Source organism: Haemaphysalis longicornis, unplaced genomic scaffold (assembly GCF_048455015.1).
Source record: "Haemaphysalis longicornis isolate Haplotype H1 unplaced genomic scaffold, Haemaphysalis longicornis Haplotype H1 scaffold_12, whole genome shotgun sequence".
NCBI classification, from domain to species: domain Eukaryota; kingdom Metazoa; phylum Arthropoda; class Arachnida; order Ixodida; family Ixodidae; genus Haemaphysalis; species Haemaphysalis longicornis.
Genome location: NW_027526225.1, coordinates 23,112,629 through 23,137,219, shown reverse-complemented (window position 1 = coordinate 23,137,219; position 24,591 = coordinate 23,112,629). Strand labels below are relative to the sequence as shown.

Below are 24,591 nucleotides of genomic sequence, written 5' to 3'. Positions count from 1 at the left end.
CCCGTGCGGATTCGAACCTGGGTCCCTCAAGTTATGAAGCCGGCGTCTATCATTGTTAAAAGAGTAATGGTTAAAAAGAATGATGGTTAGAAAGGGCTTTGATTTTTTTAATGACCGAAACCTGTATTTTGTATTCATAGTTGAAGCCGAGGTGGAAGCGTCGCCAAAGACAAGAGAACTCCGGTGATGGATGTCACGCATTATGAGACAAACGTATCTTTTTGACCAACTCGTAAATATGTATCACAATGTTCGCAGAAGTTGCCTGAGCTACTGGTTGAATAGCTGTTCGGTGAAACTATACGTTCTGCGTCCCTCAAAGCACTCTGACGGGCTAGTTGGTCTGACGTGATGGAAATAAAATGCGCTAAAAGGACTGGATAAACAGAGTGTGTGTGGTGTGTCTTCTTCTCTGCGCTGTGTGAAGTGTCTTCATCTCTTCGTCCGGTCCTTTTAGCGCATTTTATTTCCACCATCTTCTGCATCTGCGAACGCTGTATGGATACTTATTTTCCGTTTTCACCGCTCCTGGTGCATGTGTTTTGGTTCCCATTTCGCAAATATATGTGTACAAGGCTGCCGCGAGCAGGCGATGTCCAACGTTCGAACGCGACGGTGATGTCGAAATGTCCTAATAATGAAACAATCAAGAAAAAAAGTATCACGCTTAGCTTACTGCGCTGGTGGCTTGCTGCAGACGTGAGCGCCGGTTCTGCAATTCCTGGAAGACCGCCCCTCTCATTTGTCTTTGGTCGCAAGCGCGTGAAAATAACCATTCTCCTTGTTGAGTTATTTTCGCTTAAAATAAACATATTTACTTCCTAGAAACAAGTTCTCATTCGCCTTGTTCCTCTTTCAGGGGAGTATTTTGAACGGTATACTAATATTATGTGCCCCGACAATGTTATACTTAACCCTGAGGAGGAACCCTGTCCGCATTACGTGCGTGATACGCATAACGCTCGATGACACCTTCGAATTAACGTTATAATTTCCGCCACAACTGGTGAGGTGCCGAAGAGTGAGCCGAGGCTTGCGATTTCGTACCGTGATTAACGCGAGCTTTCTTAACTGCGCATGAACCTAAGTAGTGAGGCCAATCTTGAGCTGACTCCGAGAAAAATGGCGAGGTTGAGATAAAGTCGTAAAGTCAGCATGAGGTCCTTCAGCAGTTCTGCGCTTCCTGCATTATTTTCATAACGTTGCGCGCGCGGAGAATGAGCGTGTAAGAATTCGGGTAGGCTTTAGTGTTGGGGTCCTGTTTAGAGGTAGTTGTGCAACCATTCACCAACTGGGCGCAGCTCTGGTGTGTGATAAAACATCTTCCTGACAAGCCCGGCAACTCGGAGCTATGGCTAGCTTCGTAAAAGGTATCTATAATGCTGCCTTGTATCTGCTTAACGTTATGCTTTGCAACCCCTCATAATATCTTCCATGCATCCTTGCGACAGTTCTCGACTCTTTTGCCTACAGCTCGGTGATCCGCGAAGACGCCGTACTGAGGATGCTACCTTGTCATCTTGTAGATTATCGAAATCATCTATACCTGATCAAAAAATGTGAATCGGGTGAAAGTTTTTGTGCTTGTGTGGCGTCTACTTGCGTTTCGTTTCCCGATGTTAATGCTCATATGCGTTTTGTTCCTCTTTCTCTGCGCAGGCCAGCAAGAACGCGCGAGAGAACGAGAACACTCAAGGGTAAGCCAGGCCCACAGCAACTGTAAACTACACGAAAACGACGACGAAGAATTACAACCGCACCACAACACCGAAGGAGAGACAGCGCGAGAGGAGTCTGCCCAGGACAGGGAGGGAGACGACATGCAGCCCATTCGAACCGCCGACAGCCAGCGGTGCCGCTCGTGACCGCCATGTAGTCAGCGCCGCCTGTCCGGCCGAGCCACGAAGCAGAGAGCGCGTGTGCGCTCCGTCCGACGACGCGACCGCAACAGGTCGCTGCTGGGTTGTGTCCGCGAGCGAGCGCTTCTTCCGGCAAGAGCAGGACTCGGAAGGAAGGAGGCAACCAACCCCCCGGCAGCACCCGCCTGACGCAGCCGCTGCTTGCAACCCATGAACCTTGACTGCTACCCAGCCGACGGGACGGCGGCAATGTCCCCACCGCCGCGAGACCTGTCGCCCCCTGCAGCGCCCTGCCATGCCGACGTCGCCGCCTCCGGGTCCGGGGACGAAGACCCGCTAGCCTACCAGACGGACCCGGGACGCACGGGCGCCGACGAGCCCCGCGCCAAGAAACGGCGCAAGCAGAGCAACCCCGTCCGCTACCACACGTCACCCGTGGTGCTCCCAGAAGGTCCGGATGACTTGGTCGCCGCCGGGGCGACGGATCCGATCGGCGTGACCGCTGACGAGGAGTGCACGGAAGATGTCGCGCCTTCGGCGGCGAGCCCGGCGGCGCAGAGCGACGACACGGTTGTCGACTCGGGCGTTCTCAACCTCGAGACCGGCAAACGGCGGCGCAGGGACGAGGCTAACGGGGAATCATCGGGGGGCAGCCCGCTGCGCTGTCACCACTGCAACGCGGGCTTTGCCACGGACGACCAGCTGCGGCTGCACATCGAAGACGAGCACGTGCAGAAGCTCCTCGAGAAGCAGCTCCAGCAACAGGCCAACTACAACCGAGCTTTCGCCGCTGCGGCGGCCGCGGCGGCTGCCGCTGCAGCCGCTGGGGACAAGAACTCTGGCACGCCGAGCTCCCTGGACATGCAAAACCCGCCGCCCTTCCTGGACCGGAAGCCGACGGTGAGCGAGACAGCCGAGTTCGCCAAGAACCACCCGTTCCCGTTTCCAGCCATGCCGCCGCTCATTCCCATCTCGCAGAGTGGCAACGAAGTCAAGCCCGGCAGCCTGCCTGTGCCCCTCGGAATGTTCCCCAATCCCATGGCGCCCTTCCTCTTCCCTGTGCTGCAGCAGGGACAGAACGCGTCGACGCCCATTCCCAATGGAAACGCCGCGCCCACGGGGAACATGCGCATCTTCAACCCAGAAGCCTTCTGCGAGCTGTGCAACAAAGAGTTTTGCAACAAGTACTTTCTTAAGACCCATAAGGCGAACAAGCACGGCATATACTCTGTGGAGTCCTTGGTCAGTTCACCATACGCGCCGGGTTTCTTCCCTCCGGGAATGAGCAGCACGCTCTCCATGCACCAGATGCTCCAGTCGCCCATGTCCGACCCAGGCCTTGTTGGACGGCAGGGAATTATTAACATGGAGTCGTTTTGCGAGATATGCCAGAAGGAGTTTTGCAACAAATACTTCCTCAAGAAGCACAAGCAGAAAATTCATGGCATCGTGGACCCGATGAGTCAGCAGCAACCGCCAAACACCTCTGCCGAGAATTCTGTCGATCGCAAGACAAGTTTGTCCCCGACTGGCATGACAGCCACTGAACCGGTAGGGTCCGCGGCTAGTGGGTCAAATGACAAACGTAGCGGCTCAGTACCTCCGGAGCAGCCACAGCAGCAGCAGCAGCAGCCGCCCCCACCGCCGCCACCGCATTCGGACCCGTTTCGCATGGACTTTTCAAGCCTGTATCCGGGTGTTAACGGGCGCTTCAGCATGCCGAGTCTGACGCCGCCGACGGGAACGATGGTGACGTCGGCGTCCAGCAACTCTCCTATTGTCAGTTCTTCCATCGGCGGAGACCCGAAGTCGCTTCCGGCGTTCTTCAACCAGAACTCTTCTTCGAGCACCGAGAGCGGTTCAACGACCGTGTTCACGCCGGAGAAGCTTCGAGAGATGGGCGTCATCAATGCGGAGGCCTTCTGCGAGATTTGCTGCAAGGAGTTCTGCAACAAATACTTCCTCCGCACCCACAAGCAGAACAAGCACGGCATTCCGGCCATTGAGGCGTCGTCGTCGTCATCCTCGCTCAAGGGAAACTCTGCGCTGGCGCCGCCTCACCAGCACACGATGTCGCATCATCTGTTGCCGCCGGCGGTGTCCATGGCAACGCCGACCAACGTCAGCGCCATGACGACTCCACAGGAGACACCTGAGAACTTGACGACTCCCTCAAGAACAGCAGGAGGTGGGACCAGTCCGGAATCCGCAGTCGTCTTGAGGTCCACCTTCGCCAGTGAATTCGAGCCGACAGGGGACCTGACCTGCGAGATCTGCAACAGGCCCTTCTCCAGCCCGTACCTGCTGAAGATGCACAAGTTCTACACCCACAACGTCCCGTACGTGAAGGAAGAGGACGACGAGTCCAAGCCGCCTTCGCCCAGCGGTGGCAGCAACGCCATCCAGGTCAGGTCTGACGGCCCTCCGCCGCGCGAAGACCTCTCGAGGTCCGGCCGACAGCAGGAGACACCCGGCGGCGCCGCTTCCTCCAGCCACACGGAGGACGCGGCCAGCCAGGACTTGCAGAAGCTGCAGAGCATGATACGGGACCTGACGGCCTCCATCGCCAACGAGAACAAGGTCGTCTGCAACGTGTGCCGCACCGAGTTCGACAACAAGTACTTCCTACGGGCGCACATGATGAACGAACACGGCGTTCTCCTCAACGAGGATGGCAGCAGCCTGGCTCCGAGCTCCTCTTCGCCGGCCGGCCTGGGAGCCAATCAGCAGCACAGGGGCTCCGGAGACCTCCCGCCGCCGCCCCCGTTCTCCGCGGTGGCATTTCCTTCGCCTGTGTTCGACTCGGAAGCCTTCTGCGAGATATGCCAGAAGGAGTTCTGCAGCAAGTACTTCCTCAAGACCCACAAGCAGAACATCCACGGCATTTGCATGGACGGCGACTCGCCACTGGCGGCTCCAAAGAAGGACGATGCCGGCCAAGCCAAGGGCGCCCCAAGCAAAATGAACGGGCCTCTGCTTGCGCTGCCGCCACCGCCGCTCTCGTCCCTGCCGCTGCCATCGGTGCCGACGCCCGACAAGGCCAGGAGCCAAGTGACGGGACGCAACTACTGCAACATCTGCAACAAGGAACTGTGCAACAAGTACTTCATGAAGACCCACATGCTCAAGATGCACGGCATCAACCTCGACGAGCATCCGGCCGACGCGGCGCGGAACAGCATCATCGGCGGCGTCACGTGCGAGATCTGCCAGAAAGAGCTGTGCAGCAAGTATTTCCTCAAGGTGCACAAGCAGAACACGCACGGCATCATCGAAGACCCGGCCAAAGAGAACTCCAACCACAGCTCGGGTGGGGGCGGACCAGGCGGCGCGCCGGAGAAGATCGAGCTGCCCAGCGCCTTCCAGCCGGGCGAAGTGAGCGACGGCAACAGTCGCAGCTTCAACCACTACACCGAGATCTGCCCGCTGTGTGACAGGCGCTTCAAGAGCATCAAGTGGCTCAAGACGCACATGGTGAACGACCACAGCGACATGCTCAAGGAGAACGTCTACAGCCGCATGGACAGCGTTCCCCCGGGCGCTGCGAAGCTGTGCATCATCTGCGGACAGGGCTTCCCGGACAAGGTGGCCCTTCAGATTCACCTCATCAAAGACCACCGCACCACGAGCGAGGAGCTCGGCCTGATGAACTGCTCGCCGGCCGCCTCGGACGCCCTGGCTGCCGTGGCCCAAGAGCCGGTGAAGCTGAACGGCGCCCCTCCGCCGCACCCTGCCGACCGGGCCCCGCACCTCTTCAAGCGGCCCGGGCTCGCCTCCGCATCGCTGGGCGGCGGAAGCGGCAGTACCCGCATTTACCACTGCTCCTACTGCGTCTATTCTACGCGATGGCTTTCCAACCTCTACGCGCACGAAAAGAGGCACACGGGAGTCAATCTGGAAGGCGAGAAGCGCTTCGTCTGCCGCATCTGCCACAGGGCGTACCGCTACAACCACTCGCTGCAGCGCCACCTGCTGAACCACCGGGCAGCGGGCCTGGCCTCGGCCACGCTCAGCGCCGCCTCCGCCAGACCGCCCAAGGCGCAGGAGCAGCCTCAAGACTTGTCCTCCACGGACCCGGCGCGGGCCTCGTCCGGGCCTCTCTCCGCGCAGCAGCCGTCCAAGATGAAACGCTACCGCTGCAGCAAGTGCAACCGCAAGTTCCGCTCGCGTGAGCTCTGCCTCAACCACATCTACACGGCGCACGACGCCAAGAGGCCCGTGAAGAGCGGCCGGCCGTTCCGCTGTCGCATCTGCGGTTTCGCCACCAGGGCGTGGAACATCCTCAAGATACATATCATGAAGCAGCACCAGGAGGAGGCGGCCGAAGATAAGAGCAGCCTGCCGGAGGCTCCCACCGGGGCCAGCACCGTCGACGACGAGGGCAAGCCCGTCAGGACGCCCACGCCCACCAAGGGGCAGCTGCCCATGACGTACGCCATGCCGCAGAGCCCTCCTTCGGCCGGCACCTTCATTATGCAGCCGTTCCTGATCGCGCAGCCAGAGTCGGAAGACTCGAAGAACGACACGTTTGTGCCGTCGCTTGTCTACCTGCCCGTATGCCAGAAGGTGTCCCAGCCCATGACCGTGGCGTTCACGCTGACGCCCGCTTGAGACGGGTCCGCCGTGTGGCAAGCCTCCGAAGACTTGTCCTGCTCGCCATCGCACCTCTCGGGGGAACACGGCCCGGAGACAACACACAGGCGGCCGTCGTTCGCTCTTTCACCGTGGGAGTCGTGCGTGTCGGCAAGTTCTTCGATGCGAGCCCCGCGATAGGTCACACACACATTGAAAGGACACATCCGGAAGACATACGCCGCATTAAAGAGACACAACGCCGAAAAAAAAAAACTTTCCGCAGTGACCGCAAGGAAACGCACCGAAGAAGTTTCGTCGTCATACGACTGGCAACACTAGGATGACCGGCGCTAGTCGCCCTCTACTTCCCTCCTATCGAATACGTGCAATTCTCTTTCCGTCGTCCTTGGCAGACCTCGCGTCGTCCCTCTCCGCGAAGATTGTAACAGAAGGAAGAAACAAATGCAAAGCAAGCCTGGCGGGCACCGACCTCTGGCTCCTCAACTCTCGCAGGGGAGCCACCACAGCATATCAGCAACACCTACAGCAGCAGCCACAAGTCCAGTGATCAGCAGCAGTGCAGTGAGGCACGACCAGTGCCATTGTTCCGTGCGTGCGCGTGCTACAAGAACGTTTTTTGTTCTCTCTCGTCCCCCCTACCACGGGAACACTGTCGTGTTCGCTGCCCGCGCAAGAATGGAGATGGTGGCCGGCGCGTCTCCGACCGGGCCCCAGCGACAGGGATGCAAGACAAAAAACTACAACACGGGGCTCCACCGGTCGGAGACGCGCGGGGCTACCTTCCTCGCCGCAGCCGTGGGACACGTCCGTACCGCGCATCATTCTTCGGGGACTTCGGAACTCGCTGCACCAGTTTCGCTGTTCGGGGCCTCCGGAAAGTGTTCCTTCGGAGGTGCCATCAACGTTCCATAGTGCGCGTGTGCAGCCCTGCTGTTCTGCGTAGCTGTCCCGCGCCTTCTTCGACGACGTTCCGCCTTCCTCGGCAACGAGTGAGCTCTTCGAGTACAATCAGACAGACCAAGTGAGGCGGCGGGCCCCACCCGCCGCTTTTCGGCGGATCAGCGAGCCCCCGGGAGCGCCCGTCGTCGTCCACACCGCCAGGGAATGTGTCGTCTCCCCGCTGTGCGCGATGTCAACGGGGGCCCCGTCGACCTGCAGCCTCTTCTAAAAGACGGCCGGGGATTAATCGGCGTGCCATTTGTTTTTTTTTTTTCTTCTTTTATCTTTGTTGTCCTCGTACCGTACCCTGCATTGCCTTCATGTGCGTCGAATGCGCTCGCGGTGACTCCGACAAGGTCAGTCTGCCCGTTCCATCATTCGTCTTGCGAAGCTGTGTTGCATCTCTACTGCAGCCGAAACACGCATGGCGTTCAGATCGTGAGCAGCTGTCGATCGTGTGCTCTAGATTACAAACCGCTGCGCAGGACCACTTGAAGACGTTTCGGCAGACTTCCGTGCGAAGGTTCTCTCCGAGGTTCCAACTGCTGGCCCGCTGTGAGTCGTGCAGTTGCCTCTCAAGGCTGGCTCGTACAGTGACATTATTTCTACCGATGTTTTCTCTGACGAGCCCGTCTTAAGACGCATGCAGGTGGATAAAAAAGCTTCACGGAGAATTCCTTGCCGTCGTGTTCGGGACGACGAAATTCTGAAATTGATCCCAAGGTGGACAAGGTTGCCACTGGCAAAAAAAAAAAAATACCCAAGTATCAAATTCACTGAAGCAAGGCCTGAAATTGGCTCAGTTCTGTATCCGGCAAAAGAAATTAAACGCGGGTGGCTGCAAGGTGAAAAGGCTTTTGGAACCTTGGACTATAACCTTACGGAAAACTTGTGTCAGCCTAGAATGCGTTTAGGGACCCCGAGCGCGGTTTGTGAACAGAGAAAGTGACGGAGTCGATGCCGCGGGCGAACTTGCGTCGCAGTTGAGGCGACGCGTTGAAAATCAAAAACTTTTTTTGCGCGTTGTGATACAGGGCCGTTGAGCAGGCCGAAAACAAATCAAAATGTTGTTACACGACCATTCTTCGCCGCGTGGTATAATCGACTCTCACTATCGCTCTCAAACTAAAGACGGCTTCGTCTCGGGGTCCCTGAAAAATAGAAAAATAAAAGAGCTACTGGCATAGGATGTATAGGAAACGGATCTTGCAGATAAGAAACAGTGGCAGCGCTTGTGGAATTGCCTGGAATTTATCTTCAGGCACGAACGGTGACAGCTAGTTCGGTGAGTAGAAACTAAGACGAGAGAGTTGGCGGAAAGAGGCAGGCTATCTATAGATGTGAAGTGCAATATCGTCGCACGCCTCGACGTGCGGGAAAGAAGGAATGTCCGTGAGCGTAGCTAGTCGTACAGAGTATTTTTGCCGCGCCCATTGCCTCGAAAAAGGCACGAGGCAGAGAATGGCCTAGTTCGCGAATGAAGCGAGGAAGTTTAGCTGCGAGAGACACAGAGTGTGGCCGCTACCTGATGACCATTATGAACAAGGCTCTGTTGCAGGTGAAAGTACCATACAGTAAGTTGTCGGCTTTCGAGTCACTGCTGAGTACTACCGATGGATAGCGTAGACGTATCTCAACATTAACTGTTTCTTTTTTTTTAGAAATACACTAAAGCGGATTGCGAAATTGGCCGAGCGCTACAAAGATACAGTCACTGACTTCCGATCAAGAAATGCCCAGGATATTTAGGAAAAAAAAAAAGCTGCTTTTAATTCCGACGTGTCCCTATTGCAAGAGTAAAGAAATCAAAAACCGTTAATGTCGCCCCTGTGAGGGAAGTGCGCGGCCCGAAGGCGTTGGTACTCGCTCTGACGTCACAGGTCTGACGTCACGACAGTGCCTGGCGGTTTAGGCAGCACATTCAAGGTCACAAGTGTGAAGAGGCGTCTAACATGTTTCTACTGTGTGAACCTCCGGCCGGGTGCGAACATTGGGAACGTTCGCGAGTGTGGCGGCCTTCCGAAATGCGGGGGCTGCCGTCATTGCTGAAACCGTGCACGAATGAGGGCGAAGTGTCTGTGTATTTATATTTTGTGTTCGTAGTGGTCTTGGTTGTTCGCATGTTGAGTATGATCGATTACTACTAGTGCTTGTCTTGCGTATGCCATCTTGCACGTGGCGCATTTTTGCACCCCCAGTGTCGAATTTCATCTATTGATTGTTTCGTGTGCACATTCTATACTACCCACAAACTATGGCGTGCGAAAACCACGGTGTGTATTTTTGTTGTTGATCACCGATGTAAACTAGTCTCGTCCTCTTCGGATACATATTTTCTTCTTAAATGGAAGCATTCCAATGTCCGCCATGTTGTCACACGGCGGCTTCCGAACGACCTCGTACCTGGGCTCCTACAGTCAGCACTGGGTAATTAGAAAATAGTTCGCGCATCTCTAAAAGTTGCTGACCTATAGAACTGCGGCTGTTCCGAAAACAATCCCGTGAAAATTTACATGAATTTTAGCGCTCTTGCATATCTTTGCTAAATATAGAAAGTGAAAATCTAAATTCTTCTAGAAATCATCTGTCTCATCGGCAGAGCGACGTTGGTCTTATTGGCCTACCGAACCTTTGCATTCCAGTTACATATATCGGTTGTGACGCAATAATAGTAATAACAACTTGTGGATAAGGCAGCGTAAGATAACGTAGAAAGTTACCTGCGAACGTGCCGTTAAATTTGCGTAACCTTCGAGCTAAAGCTATCCACCGAAAAAAAAAAATAAAGTGGACGTTAAATTCACGATGAACGAAAATACGAGATAAAGTAATCACATAATCGTCCTGGAAAAGAGCCATCGATTGGGAAACGAACCCCAACGGGGAGGCGCAGTGCCCGTATGTAGCGCGTACTAAGTAAAACCGCCTCGAAAAAAAAAAAAAAGGAAACGTATTTCAAAGCAAGAATGAAAAAGTAAATATCGATACCCCGCTTAAAAAGAGCGCACCCACCAGGCTTCTCCCTCACATTTCGCCAACTCGCCGGCTTGTCCAAACCTATGATATTTTTGTTCATTTCGTGGGGACTCGAATCGCCTACAATTTTCGGCCCCTTCCCTTTTGATGAAGAGAAAGAAAGAACCCCCCAGCCAGGTCTCGGTGTAATTTAAACAGCGCGCGTCACACACTCCGCTCTGCGTTCCCATCCCTATACAGTCACGAAAAATTCTTTCTTTCCCTCTCTCTCCCTTCATTCTCTTTTTCTTGTTCCCTGTCCGCACTGAGCTTTTGCGTGTAGACCCAATTCGTTTCTTTGTCGGTGCCGTTGAAGAATCGAAGCCCGTTGTGGGGCGTCTGAGCGTATCGCTAAAAGCGGAATGGGAGACATAGGGAGGGGGCGCCGGCATAGTGGATGGGCCGGGGACTCCGCTGAGCAGAGCGAGGAAATAAAAGCGGGAGTCAGACAGGTACTACTCAAAAAAAGAAACTCGAACAGCACACCGGACTACTCTGAAAAGCTCTCGCGCCCCTGTCCAGTGTAAAGTGTACACTCCGGTTGGGATTTCACGAAGCTAAGCTCTTTTGAGAGGGCGTTAAGACCAGCTAAAGTTAGACAAATGAAAGAAGAGAAAGTAACGAGACGCCAGTCTGTGAGAAGCGATCGAAACGGAATAACAACGCGATTCCCCCTCCCCCCTCCACCTCAACATTTAGGCGAACAAAAAAATTACAAACGAAAAAAGAGAAAACGCACTTGCGCTGCCGCCTTTTAGGACTTCATGCGTGGTGTTCCGCAAGGCTTCGCTCTCGTTCCACTTCTGTTCCTTTTTAAATTTCTCTTTCCCTCTAACACGCCACCCGCCTCGTCCCTTGCCAAATGAAATCGCGATCGAAGTCTGTATGCCCACTGAAGTTCTGTATCACGTTACTGGGAACCCTAATGTAGAAAGGTAGTGGGGGAGAGAGGGAAAAAAACGCAAGATAAAGTCGGTGAAGATTTCGGCAGGGAAAATTAAAGAAACTGAGCAAAAAAGAACTGATGCAAAGCGCAGAAAAGGAGGCCCAGTCTCATTCAAAATCCATTAAAGGAAACAAATTAGAGGAGGGAGAGCGGATCAGGTTACCGTTGAGTGGCGCATAAATTCTCGTCCCCTCACTGTCCGGCACCGATAAGGCGGGAAGGCAAGAGAAACGGCCCACAGAGTGGAGCATGCGGTCACGTTCGTCCCCGTTCTAAAGTGTAGAAAAAATAAAACACTTAAAAAATGGATAAGGCGGTGTGAAGGAAGGCGACACCAAGGGGCCAAGACGAGATAATGAACAACACAAACAAAACCCCGAATTGTAGAAGCCTTAGCAGGATGTTCCGAGACGACGCTTTCGCGAGGGCTGGGTTCTGGATTAAGGTTATGGGTGGTTCTTATGCAGCGCAAAAATAGATTAAAGAGAAAGCATCTAAGCTCCTCACCTGCCTTCCATCTTTACATCAAAGACATGAGTGCCCCTCCAGCTTTAGCTCTAGACCCCTGTAAAATGATTCCCCCGGAGTTGTCGAAATTTTCTGGCGTTACCACCTTACAATCTATGCCAGAGTCCCTACTCGTAATAGACAATTGCATCTGAGTTAACGAACCACATTTGTTCACCGTGCCCATTATAGTTTGATCGCCAAAGTTACCCGCTGACAAATAAAACATACATTTAGGCAATGCTTAAAGTCAGAGCGGCTCAATCGATTGACTGCGAATTTTGTTGCGGGATGGAACTTGACCACCTAATCCTAAAAAAGGAAATAGACAAAAAAATGAAGGGAGTTTTATTCGAATAAATGCGATAGTTCCCAGCTTGGAAGGCTGCTCGCGTGCGTACATAACCCGTAGAACAGAAGCAAAAGATAAAGACAGAGCGTTATCTTCGCGGCACCAGCTGCAGCGCCAGCTAAAGGCAGTAGGGCGCTTTAACGCCTCCACTAGTATGACAGCGGCCCCCAGGGGCGTGAGCCGGCATTGGGCAGTGGAGTGGTGCTCATTTAACCGCGCTGCCCTCTCAAACGGAACCCTCGCAGAAAGACCCCAAGCAGTCGTTTCTATGCCGTTTCGCCTTCCTTCTTTCGTTTCTTCTTTATTTCTTTTGCTTCATTTCTTTCTCTCTTTTCCATTTCAACGTCCGCTTCTCGTTCTGCCTCACATTTCTCACGTCTTTTTTTTTTTTTTTCTCGCTTCTTTCCGTCGCGAGTTACGCATAATCTGCCCGTTTTTCCCGAAGCGGCAGTGCGTCCGCGTTGGCGTTGTTTTCACAGCTGCCGAAATTTATAAGGCGAAAAGACCTTGAAATAATAAACGGCCCGTCCGCATTACCGCCCGTGGCTTCCCGCAGGCGGCGCGGCGGGCGCGGCGGGTACCGGGAACGCGCGCTGTAGCCAGACACACTACACGCAACTGCAAGCGCGCGAAAATTTGCCGAAAGGAGACGTTAATGCTGTTTCCCTGCACAACAGCGCAGATGGTACAGTCCAGTTGCCGTCGTCATGGAGCTGGTTGAAATTGAGCCGCGTAGCAACGCCAGGGAAGTCCGAGCGCTGCAGTTATATTAGACTTACTAATTACCACGGTAATGCACTGATCGTTTCGTAATTGCAGTGACCCCTCGTTATAACGGAACCGCCTTTCTCGAAACCTCGCTTTATTGCAAGTGTTTCATGGTCCACACAGTATAGGGAGGACATCATAACCGCTTCTAACGAAGTATCGCCTATAGCGAAGTCAGTTTTTCGTACCATTTTAGATTATAAAAGGCGGACGCTTAGTTATGTGGTCCGCGGAAAGCGCCACATATTTTGGTGCTTCGGTAGAGCGAGAGAGGGGAAGGAGTCTTTCAATCGTATGCGCGCTCGTGTTTGTTAGCGAGACACCAAAAGAGAACCACCTGTTTCGTACTAATTCTGCAAGGCCAGCGAACAGATCGATACGAGGTTGAGGGGCAGTGCGGTGGTTCAGTACGACGCCAAACCTCCTTTCTCTTCGTTTTATTTTACCCCCCTCCCCCTTCCACGTCACCCTCAATCGTCGCGCTGCTCGTAGGATACCGTTCCCACTTCGTTTTCGTTTTGTTTCAAATTTCACTGGCAGCTGGAAAAGATCTTCACAGCGAACCCTCCTCCGTGTTCACGTATCCGTATCCTGTTTTTTTTTTTTTTTCTCTCACTCCAACCCCCGAGGGCGTTAGTGACTCTTTGCAGGCAGGCGGAATCAGTTTCGTCGGTAGGAGGACATCGCCTGAAGGGAACAACTCAAGTGTGGACGTACAGGGCGTTTAACTCGTAGTGCGAGCGCGTAGTTGCCGACGCGTTGCCAAAAATTAAACATATTCGCAGGCGCAGCGAAAAAAACTAACAAAGCAGCTGTTTTCAATCACCTAAAACCGAACCGAAGGAAAATGTGGCCTTACATCCCGCCTGCACCATATTCGAAAATCAAGTTTTCCACAGATACGATCTAATAAGCTGTATCTGCTTTACTTTCGCTTACAGATTAGCTTGATCAGAGGCGAGAAGCATGTCGTTCGGGTTAATTTCACTTACTCCGCTCTTGCACGACATTATTTGTGGGACCCTCCATGTCACAACTTGTCTTAAATTAGGTGGCGATCGGTGCAGCCAATAACTTGCCACAAGCTCCTCAGAATCTGATCTAGTTGAGGCAAACCCTGTCAAGCTAAGCTACCCAAATGCCGCGTAAATCAAATTATCTCGTTTTACAGGCTCTACACCAAACCTAATTGGACAGTATAGAAGCAGAGTGTAAACTTTTACAACAACGCCACGTACTGCTTACCTCATCCACGAAGGTTGAGTGTACCATTTTGTTTACCACAACTTCTCCCCGCCTATTCAGTAATACAAAAATGACATTTAACTCTCGGCTCTCGTTGGCAGGCCCAATGCATCCTTTCGCGGAACACGCGGAACAAATGAAGTCCCCACTGTCGTCTCTGCCAATCCCACGTGCCGAGGAGAAACCTCGCGTCTCGCACTGTCCCCGGGGCCTCCCACTGCGACGCGTCACGAAGGAAAAGTTCGACAGCGGCGAATTATTCACCGCGCGGCTGGAAAACAAACGCGCCCTTCTCGCAGCGTGAAAAAAAAAAAAACGCCCACAACTGCTGCCGGCCCGGGAAGGAAATATCCGAAAATCGTGCCGCGCCTTCCCTTCGCCCAAGTCTGCTAAAAGCCCCCGAAAGAAAAAATGACGAGGAGCTAGCTACCAGAGAGACGTACTGCGCCGTATTCGAGTAACGTTTTCGACCGTCGCCCCATGCTGGGGAGGGGACCACCCGTGATGGCATATCGTCAACAATCCTCCCCAGGCTCCTGTCCTTCTTTCCTTACTTCTTTTCCTAACCCCTCCTTCTCCTCCTCTTACTCCTCCGAGAGCTCTTGACGCTTTACCCTCTGCCCCCCTCCTCCCCCCCCCCCCCCTCCTCCTCTTCCTGCGCCTATAACAGTCAACGAATGCACGCGCTGAACCTCCTAAGAATCCTGCAGCCTATCGGTTCAGCGCGGACACCCAAAAATGGAGAAGAGAGCCGGAGAATCTGCGGAGCTTCTGTGGGCGCGTTCTTCGGAGGAGGCCAGCGGCAGGGGACAATCCAAACATTTGTCAGAAAACAAGAGGCTGACAAAGCCGGGAATAAAACAGAAACACAAACAAAGAGGAGAATCCAAAACAGCGACAAAAAGAAAAGGGCGGGACAGAATGAGAGGCAGGGCTGACAGGAAGATGTTGGACGAATGGGTAGTGGAAGGAAGGGGAGGCGAAGTACGGGGGCCTTTCTCTTTCGGCCCGTTTCTCATCAATTTGAAAGGTCCCAGACTAAACTGTTTGTCTCCGCGAGCGACGATCGAGAAAAAAGGCCCTCCGAGTCTCCGTCGTTTTCCCCTCTTCTCCACCATTCCGGGCTCTTGACGTGAAGCGTGCGGAGGAATTCGGCATGGATTTTGTCCGGCCGAAGACCGAACGTCGACGTTATGCGTGTTGCGTCCGTACTGCGCGGTCGACATGTCCGCGGTTTAACTTTTGTTTGGGCGAAGAGAAACAGCAAGCAGCGCGGGTGGGACGGGCCGTCAGCTGGCTTGCCGGCTGGCTGTCTCGTTGGATCGACTGGCCTCCAATCGGCAATCTACCGAGCCACTTGTATTTCTTCCTGCCTTCTTTTTATCTTCCTTGTGAGCAGGACCGCAGAAGGAACAGGCCGCGCGTGTTTTGCGCAGCTTGCAGATTCGCGTAAACGCTCGTTTCCCCACTCGGACAAGCCGTGTTGGTTTCGTTCGATGCACTTTCTCTTCCTCCTCCCTCTCTTTCTGCGAAAGAAGTACCGCACCTTTCTTTTCTTTTCCTCAGCTTCCCGTGATCGCTTTAGCGTTATGTTCTTCCCTCCTTCGCTGAGGCTACACGCGTTTCGCTAGTATAAGCAGCGTCCCTTTTTGCGTTCCCTACACGCTCAACATACAGTGGTACGCGTAGAGTATACAGGCAGCCGCAGCTCTCACGCTGACCTTGTCTTTCCTTTATTCTAGCTTTGCGAAAGCAGCGGTCCGACTAAGTGCTTATTTTTGAGGGTGGCCTAAAACTTCCCGTTTAGTAAACATCGCGACACAACTACGATAATCTGAATTTTGCAGAAGAGACAACATACGCTAAAAATGGGCTTCGCGGTTAAGTGTATTCCTGAAAAATTGTTGCTGTATATTGGCCGACGGGGATAAACGACTAAGTGACAGTTTGCGGACATAACTGTGAAGAGAATGAAGCGCCTCCTTCCCCTCTAAAAGCTGCGGCTATCTCCCTACCTGTCCCTTTTCTTTTCTTATCATCTCCCTGTGCTCGCCTTCATTGAGCTCCGACAGTATGCGTTAGACGTCCCATTTCTAGCGCTTAATAGACAAGCCAATTTTTGAAGAGACGCACAACGCCAGTGTTGAATGGGGCTGTCATCGCATTGCCCTACTTCAGCAAGGAGATTAAAAATAACGTAGGACAGGCCGTGTTCGAGGGACATAAATCAGGATAGATCGACCGGGCTCGCCTCGGTGCCGTAATTCGAGTTTTTCATCGCCTTGCTCCTATCTCCATCTCGCCTCCTCGCCCTTTATTCCAGTTTATTCTCCCCCGTTCTGTGTATCCTAGTGTCCATCTAAAAGCACGCAGAGCGCGTCTCTAATCTTTATAAGCTATCTGAGCACTGGCACCTCGACGACGAACATTCGTCTCACGCGTCCTAGCCATTCGTTCAGCGGAAAATAGAAGGAATAAGCGGATTTGGCGACGTTTCAGTTGACACACACACAAAAAAAGGCAGCCTCAAGGGCTCACCACTCTTCCCACTCTTTTTTATTGGGAGTGGGCGTTCCGTAAGTGGGCTCTGCCCCACTGCCGCCGTGTGTAGGGGGAGAAAATGATAAAACCGGCTCGGAGGTGACGTTTCGGCTGTTATACCGCGGAACTTAATCGACTCACAACCTATCAGAGTGCGCGACGGGGATTAGAGGGGGGCGGCCGCGAATAAAACGAGAACGTCGTGGAATCGTAACGGCGCCGAATCAAGACAGCAGCAAGAACAAGCGACGGCTTTTCTGCGAGGATGTCGTCGACGACACGCGAGTGGACCGAACGTAAAGCGGAGAAAGACGAAACGAACGAAAAAGGTGGTGGAAACGAGTCTACGATCCGATCGAAGCAAGTCCCCGTGTGTGAGACATCGAAAAAGGGAAGGGAGGGCGCATTGCCAACGATGTGGACGAACCAGTTTTAAGCAGCAGATGCCGAATACGTGAGCTAAAGAGAAACGGTAGGGTATATGTAAGCCCCGCCGCAACTCACACACAGAAAAATAAAAGAGGTAATGCCGCAGGGGGGAGTAGGAGCCCAGGTGCGCAGATCTTTCTCTCCTCGTTGCAGTGGAAACAATCAAAGCGACCAATCAAAAGAGATTATGCGATGGAAAGGGTGGACGCCGGCCGGAGATCTTGCGGTGTGGAAAAGGGGAGCGGAAGGGAAGGAACCGACTAACGAGAAATATACGAGAGAGGGAAAAAAAAAAAAACATCTACCGTACATAGACAGCCTCCTCCTCTTTTATATTACTCCTGCTTGTATCAATGTATACCTGACAGGCCGAGCTGTGCAGGGCCGGCCAATCACGGCGCGGCGGCCCGATGGCGAGCAACCAATCAAAACACGAGTTTAGTGACGGAGACGTCGCGGCAGGCGAGAGGATGCTGCATCATGAAGGACCGCGGCGATTTTTTGTTTTCGTCTGTAGTTAAGCCGGCACCGTGTTCCTCTCGTCGTTGTTCTTGTTCTTTTACGTCATTCTTACTAGGCGTATTGTTTCTTTCGTGTTTAGTGCGGGGCAGAGGCTGTGCCGACGTTCTGAGGATTACTGCAACACGTCTTTCTTCCCGCCCTCTTTCTCTCACCCCCGCACAATGGGTGTTTATAGATATTTCGCGTGAGTCGAATGGACGACTTCCCTGTCGTTACACCAGTGTCGCGACACGATGAAGAGGAGCAGTTAATCCCCTCCGGGCGTTTTAATACGAAGAAAACCCTTAACACTCCTCTTACGGAACTTTGAATCCGAAGTTCTAACATTCGACACTAGACCGACCTAATTCTAGCACAATCAATCTGGATCGATCTACCAATCTATCAAGACTCAATCCTGTGGCTGACCGGCTAATCTAAACGAAAAGAAAACGTAATATCTGGCTGATAATTGTTGCTTTGGAGCTCGAAGACTGGCAAGAAGTGGAGTAATTTGTGCAGGCCCGGCAAATAAACTAGCATCTTTTACAACCATAGTGTGTTGTTAACTAACAGAAATTGTAGGCTGCTCAATTTGTTTCTTTTCGTGCTCGGATTTTGAGGCCAAAATCGCCGAACGACTCGTCGTATTTCAATCTTCTGGACTTGGGAAAAAAAAAATTGCGCGTAAATTATCCAACTTTTCGTTTCGTTAAGTCGACCTTCGGTCGCGGTGGTTCAAGTGACGTTTTCCCGACAGAGAGCGCGACACCCAAACAATTCGGACATTCCCCCTCACCGCACTGGCCCCATGGTTAAACCATACATCTATGGACGAGATGCAGTATGACTAAATGCGGTTATTTTCCTTTAGAAAAAAACACTTCCTTGGTTTCAGCGCCGGCACGCTGGATGCGAGGACACGTTTTGTTTCATACTTGATAAATACCATCCCGCCTCACCTAATGCTGCAGAGTCACCCCACATAGACAACACCTGCCACCAAGCACGGCGTTGGAACACGAAACTTTATATCCCGTATATCTCCTATTTATTACATTTATATAATACGGCATTAAATGTCTCAATTTCTTTCCATTATTGCCCTCTTTTATCTCCCCTTCGTGTAAATACCTTTTGTTCGAACATGTTTTTTTTTCATTTCCAAAAGGAAATATCTTTGTATACAGGACCCTTTGTTTCGCTTTCATTCCCCTTCCCTCGTTTTTTTTTTTTTTTTCATGTTTGGAAGCTTACTCGTGTAATCATGTGTCAGCCCACGCATTGTATAGACCGGAAATAAATTTCATAACTGTTATCGTGCACGCAACCACACACACACTATATATATATATATATATATATATATATATATATATATACATCTGAGACTCAAATTCCGAGTCGATTTTTGTTTTACTTTCTTGTGATCTACAGTTCATTTAGTTCTCGTCTCTTGCAAGTGTTCCTAACAGAACCGTGCGGTGTGGTTACGGTTGCATTTCCCCCACCATCCGTTCCTCTCTTTAGGTTTCAGAATACGGTCTGTAGGCACGTCATCTAGTCTTCTCTTACCAAAAGAGTAACGCAACGGTTATGAGACTACACCAGCGTAACTTCGCTTTTCATGCTTTCAAACTGAAAAAAAAAAAAAAGTAAACTCAGATGTCTAGAAACACCGTCATTGCGTTCAAATTCTTCCTCGAACTTCTCGAGAAAGTTTAGAGACCTTTTCACTTTCCTTGTTCCGGGAGCAGCAGTCGACAGGAGCGTCTAAATGCGCATGCGCGGACAAATCCAGAACACGCCGAGATCTGTTGAAGGATTTAAAAAAATGAAAAGGTCTCGATTCGGTTTCAAACTTGAGATCAGGGCGGATTCATGTATGAGCAAGCTCAGATTCGATAGCCCCCAGGGAAACTAGACAGAACCGACTTAAATAACGAGCATTGTGCGTATCCTGCGCTGCTGGGAGCGGCCGAAGTTAAAGTTGGTTGGTTTTGAGTTTGTTTCACTAAATTAACACCTCGCTATTGCATCTTATGTATTTCGCCTTTAGGAGTGGAAGTGTGTTCGTTAGGAGAACAAATAATGTTCATGGCGATGTAGTTCCTCGTATAATTTCCGTAATTCGACGACAGCCTTTGAACGCGCTTTTTTTGTGTTGCCCAGTGACAAGTTCTTTTTTGGTTTGCTTGCCGGTGGTTCTTTTTGAAAGAGTTTACGGTAACTGTGTACAAAGAAAGGTTTTTATAGGTTCCATTTTGTCTACGAACAAAAATAATCGGAAATGACGACTCCCCTGTGAATGTATCACCTTGCTTTTATGTGAAAACTGATTACGCCGTAGTGTGTTTTTTTTTTTCGGCGTCGCCTAGACACTGCACCATTTTTTCAGATCGTATTTTTCCCCGTTTTGTAAGCGCTCGAATTTTTCTGACGCTTTGGATTGTGTTTATATGTTTCTGTGTGTTTTGTGTTTTGTTGTTGCTTGTTTCGGACTTTACGTATACAGACAGCATGCGCAAGTGAACCTGAATGCGTGCCTGCATTTTTTTCTGTCTTGTTCCACCTTATGTGTACTGTTTGTTCTCGGTCTTGCGAACTTGGTGGTACGACGGGCTAGGGTCGTTCACCTGTGGGTCGCAACTTTCCGGTGTGACACTAGAATCAAAATGGAGCGGACCCAGTGTAGCTCTTGGTACTTTTTTGTTGTTCGCGTGTAGTATTTTCTTCACAGATCCCAGTGCACTTTCGTTTCATATTTACCTTTTCCTGCGATATTTTTTTCCTTCTTCACGTCTTTACTGCGGAAGACACAAACGTGGCGTGAGGGAACGAACAAACCCGGCCACAAAGAGTGTTATATACATATTATACATATTTTTATAAATAAAATCGCCACATTTGAAGGAAAAAAAGGAGAAGAAAAATTGAAGAAAAAAAAGCGTGTCTCGGTGTCTCTTCCTTGATTTTAGCGGCAGACGTGTTTCAGCAACACGAAGCCAAGTTCAATGCCGTGGTCTTGCCTACACTGCATGGTGAAGGAAGCAAAGTTGTCGCTACCCTGCACGCTATTGAGACATGAATCTGGGTGAACACTTGCCTGACTGCCCATTTACTTGTTCGTTATGCACGGTGCGCAGAACTGCCTGGAAATGTGTGAACGAACTGTGCTGGTTTGGCATCTAGGTTGTTCTTGTTTTTTTACAGCATGCACCCGAATGACGGTTTCAGCAACGCAAAATCTCGGAGTCAGCGTCGTGACGTCACTTTTGACGTCTACTCGGGGTCACGATCTCAAGAACGCCTGCAATTCCCTTGAGGGTGCGAAGAGAGCCACGGCATATGGGAGAGTAAGGCTTCCCCCACTTAGACGCGAATCGGCAGACATTTAATAATGCACGAGCTTGAGCTCCCGAGGATATTTAACTGTATCGTGCTAGCCCATATAGAGTGATCATAACCGAAACTACGAACCTGGTGTCAAATATGGGAGCGATGCAATATTATATTTATCTGAGGTATTAAAAATACAACGATTCCATGGTTTGAGGCATAAAAAAGCAGTACAAATTTAGAATCAGCGTCTTCGTTTCCGAAGGTGAGTATGGCTATGAAACTGGACACCCGTCCAGAGCGACGTTAATTTTTTCCGTCGCTTCATTTACAAGTTCAGTAATGGTCATCAGGGAGCCGGTCATCTAAACTAGTCTAACAAACCAAGTTAATATATTCCGAGTGCTATCATAAGCCCGTTGGGTATATACAAGAAGAAAAAAATGATATTAAATTTTTTATAGGAGGCTCGGATCGAATAACGATTGCAGGTCAGCCTTCAGTTTAGTACTCGAGAAAAGGCCATTGTAAGCCTCCTTGTAAAATTATTAACTGGCGATTGGTCGTTCATTTAAGCAGATTTAACAAACCAAACGGGAGAAATAGCGTTAAGTCAATGGCTAGGGGTAGGACCGCATATGTCGGGGAAAATATTCCGCGAGCGACATTCCGACATGCGCATGCGCAGAGCAGTAATTCCAGTGCAGGCAGATACGCAGAAGGCTTCCCTTACCCGGCGACACGAAAAAAATATCGAAACTGAGAAAGCGCAAGACAGCTACAAGTAACAGCAGGACACAGCGCGCATTCGGGATTCCAACCCACGGCTGTCAGCGAGGACGGAAACAGGCCGGGTGTCGAACCCAGAGGACCAAATAATTACACCGCAGACGCTCGGCCAGTAAGCTGCCCGCCTGGCTAGAACTACGTGATCTATACGAGAGATTGTGGCTTGAGTAGACATGTTGCTTATTCCCAAAAACAAAAGCCGTCGGGGTGAAAAAAATTAATTTCTTGAAACTTCCAAGGGATAAAAGACGAGGAAGGAAAGGTAAGTTGGTGTTTTATCTGACAATTGTCTAGAATGCTTGGTATAAGCTGTGTAAAGGTGAAAAATTGGCGAACCTGTTGAAATAACTAAATACGGCGTCGGTATGAGAGCATTGATATGTCGCTAACGCGCATCAAAATGTGTCAGTGCATTGTCGGAATTCCGATTACACGAAAAAAAAAACAGCGCTTCATTTTTTTTATTCTATTTACAAGTTTAAATTAAAGTTGGTGAGATGCCTCTTAATATCCCATACATTCCGAGCGATACTTATCAACTCGGACAAAGGCATTAATTAAGTTCGTAATCAAAGGTGAGATACGCGAAACACTTTGAACCCTGGAAAAACGGAATCGGGCGACGAGATTAGAGATCAAGCGGAAACCACATTGCAACTTCTCTCCGTCGCATTGCTCCCCCACATGTCGCAAAGCACACGCGCACCGTAACAGCCACTACCGTTTTTCTCCCTCTGCAAGCCGCCCTGTCGTCGGCTTTTTCCTCTCAGCACTCGAAGCGCAACCGTCAGGTTGGTGATCCTGCCAACAGGAGTCGCTGCCTCGATCTATACACGAGGCAGCGAGGCAGGCTTCACCGTGGCGTGCCTCAAAAAACTCGCACAGAGCAAGTTTCTAATCGTTCTCTTGTTCCTTCGCTCAGAAGATATATATACATATATATAGCCAGATATATATAGCCAGATATGTATATACATCCCCACACCTCAGCACGGATAAGCAAGCAACTCACCGTACCCGCCGTTTACAATACGGCCGCAGTAGCAAGCAGCTCATGCACGCGTTTTCTCTTCTTTTTGACGGTGTGAAAGGTTATTTCGCGCGCGATTTTCTTTTTTTCGCCGCCGCCGGCGAATTCGCGCGCACGCGACCGCAGAGTACAAGACACGACGTGACGGTGCAGGATGTCGAGAAATAACTTATTTTTGATAAACGTTGAAAGGCTCCCAGGAGCGACTACAACATTGCCTTAAACGTTTATACATGTTTCTTGGTGTGGGTCCGTGCGTGAGTGAGAGAAGCTAACTGGTGCGTAGTGACATTCCTTCGCGTTTTTTTTTTCGCGCTGTCCTCCGAGTAACAGAATTGCGTCGCCGCGAATACACCACTCTTCGCAGTGGATGTGTTCCGTTGCAAAAACAAAAAAGCGGGAAATTCGCCGTTTGTTTGTGCTAATTTAACGCGGTGTTGCGTGCGTTAGCGCGGCATGCGCTCGGGAAAACGTCGTCGCCAGGCAGGAAAACCGCGCGAAACAGGCGCGAAATTTAATTTAATTAATTTAAAATTAATTTAATTTAGTCTTGTCTGAAGCTACCAAGGCAAGGCTTGTACTATTCGATGGAAATATGCTTTATTGAAGTGATCGCTGGTAGTGACGGCGCAGCCAGCCCCTTGCAGTACGACTCGGTGAAGACCGATGCTCAAATGTGATATACCGTTCTCAAAGTGAAGTTGGGCGCGAAGTTGGTCGCTGAACCGTTGTCGTGGTGCAAGGTGAGGCTGATGTCGCTAGACCAGATCGCTGCTTACGTTTTTTTTTTTTTTTTTTCATTTCTTGCTGTCGACTGAAGAACACGTCTTGCAAACTTCATTATCAAAGTGAAAATTCATTACCAAAGGAGTCGAATTATACATAAATTTCAACGAACTTTCGAATGGTTGAGCGTCGGATGTAGGAGGTAACGTGATAACATTTCCGTTCTTCCCCAAGTTATTTAGATGCATCATTTTTATGACCTTGAACATTTGCAGAATATGTCTTCGTTTTATTTTCTATTCTGTTGCATTAATAAGAAGCATGAAAGAAAAAAAAAGAATCCTCGGCCGATTATAAATATTTCGATTTTCCTGCGGCGTACAACGGAATGTTCGGTTCCCTCGTACTTTAACATAAAATACCAGTTCCACTAGATATTTTAAACTTCTACGGAATCAAATGTTAGTGCGATCATCAGGGCGAAAAAAAAAGGCAGCGGTCAAGGCGTCAGCAGCTCCTCGCTATTTGTGCACTGATCAAATGGTAACTGTAATTTACCCGTGGTAGCAGTAATGCGGCATGTTACAAAATTTGAGTCAGACTTCTAGGAAGCGCCACCGTTGCGTTGAAATTCTTCCTCGAACTTGTCGAGAAATTTTATAGACTTTTTCACTTGTCTTGTTCTGAGAGCAGCCACTATATTTTTATTGGGTTACGCTAGTGCTGATCTGGTTGGCGCAGTTGGCAGGCCCGTCTAACTGCGCATGCGCAGAAAAATCCAGAACACGCTCACGCCTACGCAGTGTTGTCTTTTTTCTCGTAGCGCAAAGTGTGTTATGAGTAGTTAAAAACCAATGTTATGTCAATGAGTAAACGTTCAAGCGCTCGATTTTGTGCCTAATTGCAATTGATTACGTTTCGACCGCAGTCCATACCATTACTTACGGAATTGAAACGGAAAAGATGTTGGAACAAAATTCACAGGGTTCCTTATGTTATCTCCGAGAAG

At 50.7% G+C, this 24,591-nt stretch overlaps 1 protein-coding gene across 3 annotated transcripts in view; it reads left to right on the top strand.

The window, feature by feature from the left end:
• LOC144162492 (uncharacterized) overlaps positions 1 to 21,559 on the top strand; it is a 269,103-nt gene extending 247,544 nt beyond the window's left edge. For all 3 annotated transcript variants that reach the window (XM_077693051.1, XM_077693050.1, XM_077693049.1), the window contains exon 2: positions 1,660 to 21,559. In XM_077693051.1, coding sequence (XP_077549177.1) covers positions 2,070 to 6,470 — 4,401 coding nt within the window. In that variant the 5' untranslated portion in view covers positions 1,660 to 2,069 and the 3' untranslated portion in view covers positions 6,471 to 21,559. The remainder of the gene's footprint in view (positions 1 to 1,659) is intronic.
• The last annotated feature ends 3,032 nt before the right edge of the window (positions 21,560 to 24,591 follow it).